The sequence below is a fragment of the Triticum aestivum genome, chromosome 7B (genome assembly GCF_018294505.1).
Source record: "Triticum aestivum cultivar Chinese Spring chromosome 7B, IWGSC CS RefSeq v2.1, whole genome shotgun sequence".
NCBI classification, from domain to species: Eukaryota; Viridiplantae; Streptophyta; class Magnoliopsida; order Poales; family Poaceae; genus Triticum; species Triticum aestivum.
In genome coordinates this window covers 497,463,314-497,467,294 of record NC_057813.1, presented here as the reverse complement: position 1 = coordinate 497,467,294, position 3,981 = coordinate 497,463,314, and the positions used below count along the sequence as shown (strand labels likewise).

The 3,981-nt window shown below is 43.1% G+C and overlaps 1 protein-coding gene across 4 annotated transcripts in view; it reads right to left on the bottom strand.

Moving 5' to 3' along the window:
• LOC123155880 (protein SHORT ROOT IN SALT MEDIUM 1) overlaps positions 1-2,984 on the bottom strand; it is a 12,663-nt gene extending 9,679 nt beyond the window's left edge. For 2 of the 4 annotated variants that reach the window (XM_044574026.1, XM_044574027.1), the window contains exons 1-5: positions 2,775-2,984; positions 2,499-2,650; positions 2,269-2,376; positions 296-317; positions 21-211 (exon numbers count right to left, since the gene is read on the bottom strand). In XM_044574026.1, the coding sequence (XP_044429961.1) occupies positions 21-211; positions 296-317; positions 2,269-2,376; positions 2,499-2,576 (399 nt within the window). In that variant the 5' untranslated portion in view covers positions 2,577-2,650; positions 2,775-2,984. Of the gene's footprint in view, positions 1-20; positions 318-2,268; positions 2,377-2,498; positions 2,651-2,774 lie in introns of all 4 variants that reach the window. The other 2 variants (XM_044574024.1, XM_044574025.1) reach the window with 1 other exon arrangement.
• Between the last annotated feature and the right edge of the window lie 997 nt (positions 2,985-3,981).

Below are 3,981 nucleotides of genomic sequence, written 5' to 3'. Positions count from 1 at the left end.
AGTGAGCACACATTATAGACCTGATGGGCTGCAGGTAGATGATCAGGATATCTTCTATCCAAATCAGTAAGGCCATCCCTCCTGCCAAGATTAGCTGAGTGTTCACCATACATTCTTCTCTCTGATGTGTAATCAGTACCATACTGGTCTAGCTTCTGTGCATATCCACGCACAGCCATATAGTCATCGTTTGGTCTTGCCAAGTTAGACCCTGCAGATCCAGACGAGAACTTGGATGACTGAGATAGTGAAGATGTATGAGGTGGCAGGCTAGGAAGACTAGAAGAATCTGGACCTTTGCCACCAACTCCCCCAACCTGCAAAAAGTTTATTCAGATATTCAGTTAAGATATCATGCACAGAACTCATGAAACAGTTGTGACACTTGAAACTAAAAGGAGGTGAGATCTGAGCATGGAAGAAAGCAATCAACATACAATACAGCTGAAACAAAGGGTTGAGATCGACAATGAGACAAGGCCTAAAAAATACAAACTGAGAAATAACAAAAGAAAAGGACATGAATGGTTAACAGAAATTTCTTCCTAGTGTCCGCTCTTCATGGTAAAAACTACTGGTAAAATGACTAACGCGTTAAATCTGACAAAATGCACAAAATCACAAATATTATGTGAAGGGAAGTACATATAAGTTTAATGCCACACAAGATAAATTCAGCCCAGGAACAGCTTCTTTACCTAAAAGAGTATGTTTATATTATTATTTTTCCCAAATCATTTGATTCCTTCATATACAGATAAGCGATGTGTAAAACTACGTGACTACCAACTACACTGCTAGTGGACTAGCCAGCAAATTATTCCAGCACTTGATCTGTTTTCTGCTTCGAGGTACTGCTAGGACACCAAGTCAGTTAACATAGCCAACTCACATGAATATGCATTCCTTATCTAAAAGAGGCCCCAATTTGTGAAATTCTGAATGCTGAAATGCTCTAGCATTGCTTGTTTCAGAAATATCGAATATGACATGCCTGGTGCAAGCTCAGTTATTTTGGTAGTGCATCATCATAAATGCAATGATAATTGGTAAAACCATATTCTACTCTATCCTGGCATTAATCAGTATGGTAGGGGCATTCACATAAATGAAATGATAATTGGTGGGATCTATTATATTTTGCCATATTCTTATTTGGGAGACAAGAAAAACTTACAAAATGAAACAGACATCAAATCACCTGGTAATTACGCGGCACAAAGAATGAAACAGCAACAACACAATGCTGACCTTGGGCTTATGTAGCTGTAGATAAGTGCTACAGAATCAATTATTGTTTCCTATCTGTGGTGGAAAATCAGAAATATATCTAGTTTGCAAAAACCCTCAGAAGTCTCTAACACCACTAAACAGTCCGGGCATGATCTGACAGACCTATGCAGGGGAGGGGCAAGGTGGAGGAGATGGCTTGAGGGCAAGCTTTACTTGCGATCCTTCAGATTCTTGCAGTTTTAAGCTGAAGCTTAAACCACACTATCAGGATATAGAATGCTGCATACCACGTACATAACTAGTATGTTTTGGACATTGGGTAAGCTATAGAATGGCATCTTTCAGATCAATATTCTAGTGTGGACTAATAGATTATGACAGGCAATAGCATCAGCCACTCAAAAGGGGCATATGAGCTAGATGCTGCATCATTGCTACTTATCTTTCAGGATCTGTAGAGATCTGGTTCTCATTTTATCCCACAGGGCCATTATCAATTCCTAGGTTTTTTGGACTAACAGAATTAGTGACCTTTTAAACATTCCAAAACAATTTAGGCACACTTCCAGGATGACATGATACTAATTGCTCTTCATTTGGATAAGGGAAAGGATAAACGAAAAAAAAAATCAGGTCCAGGAGGACACCTTAGTTTTACTTGGGTTCAGACAGCAACATTTTAGAAAAAGTTATTTGAGCTAGAACTAATAATCCTGGCCAGCCTCTTCAGCACTGGCCAAACCTAGTGCTTTCTTTTATCTCCGATGTCCATGTGGATACATCAGATTTAAGTGAGCATGAAGCTGCGCAGTTTTATTAACCATTTGCACTCCAAAGGCATCTAACTGGCAGCTAATAACCTTTATTATTTGCCTTTGTCATAAAGATTCCCCCTCTACATACACCGCATCAACAACAAGTCACAGAGCAACTTAAACAGTAACAGTAGTGAGCATGAATGGCATTAGGAGGGTAACAAATTGCATAGCGAAACCAATTCTGAAAAATATTCACGGATTGCAGTTAGTTAACCACCTGCTGTGTGCCATACACCGACGCGTAAGGCCCTCCATACTGCCCAGCAGCACCCTGTCCGGCACGGGCACCTGCCGCAGCTGAGGCCCCAAATCCACTGCTACCAGGCTGCAAGCAAAAGTAGGGCAAAAGAGCGCAGGTTTTTGCGCACATAAAAGATGAGAACCTGCCACACATCTGGATATAACAACTAAGCAGATACCAGATCAGCGCATTTTTTAGAGACATACGATTTGGCCGCCGTAAGATTGCTGCCCGCCGTATGGTGGCTGCTGCCCATAGGGATTGGGCCCTTTGGGCGGAAACATGGCGGACGAGCCCACCCAGGGGATACTGCGCGCGGGGTCGCGGGAACCAACGGGAATCTCACGAACACCAGCCCCTGCGAGACAAACCCTAGACATCACACTATGAACAGGGCGCAAACTAGAACCAATCCGGCCGAGACATGGATGCGAGCTGGAGATGGGTGGAATCACAAGATTTGTGCGAGGTCTAGGGCTTACCTGTGGAGCTGGAGGAGGACGCGGCGTTGGAAGGGGCGAGCTCCCGCTCGGAGAATTTCTGGCGTGGGAGAGCTCGGTGGGCTATGGTGGAAGAGGGGCGAGGGTTTGGCGGCGGCGAGGTGGGATTCCGTAGGAGCGGCTCGTGCTTGGCTAGCCTATTTATCAAGGAGGTCGGACTGAACGAGAAGTGTGTTCATTTCGGGGGACTCGTTGTGGGCCTTCTGGCCATAGGGTTCCAAAGAAAAATCAGGTATCCGCTCGAAAAAGTACATTTGTTCTAAAAAAATAGAAAAAATACATTCATTTAATATTTTAAATTTGCCTCAAACAAATTAATATTTTAAATGAAAATATTTGATTTTTTGCGAATCACTGAGCTTTATTAATCAAAGATCAGTATTATCTTGTTGTAGAAAGTCAGCAAGAAAAGGAGTGTAATTAAGCCATAAGCATCTACGCCTATACTCGCTCGCTCTTTTAGCACAAAGATGCAAAGATGCGACGCGGCATTAGCATCTCTGCCAATAAATCTCGAGGTAAAACTAGAGAAACCAGCACTCATCTCCATGATGTCATGCTGAATACTTTCTATCTCTCTCGTAGTTGTTGGACTGCCACAACTTCACAATGTGTTGGGCATGTGTCTCAATGTGTACATGATGGATAGCTCTTTCCAGTTTAAAAGAGTACGATGATTTCTTGGCTTCATTAGTCGTGCATGTCGTTGTCCGGTCGATGTGGCATGGAGCATCACTCTGTTCCCGCGTGAAGTGAAGTTAACCCACCTTTTTGACCGCGTGATCATGGTAGTATCTAGCCGCGCGGCTGAAGCTAATTGATCCCCATGATTGTTTAACGGTTCTATTTTGCTTCTACTTCACACTACTAGAGCACAATCGAAGGGGGCCAATAAGAACATATGCAGCTTTGGGGGGAGGTAAATGACTGAACTATTCATAATTTAAGCCTTAATTGTGCAAGTGCTCGGGGCAGCGGCCCCCTCAGCACTACACATAGCTCCGCCACTGACTTCACACATGGTGCTTACTGCTTAGCCACATAGCTACACATGTATGTGCTATCATAAATAATCTCACGCGGAAGCACATAGCAAGCACAAAATGAGAATTCCAACACCGTACTCTTGACGTTGATTGTAAGTGTTTGTTGGATTTTCTACTAGGAAGATCATGGAGTCATGGTTGCT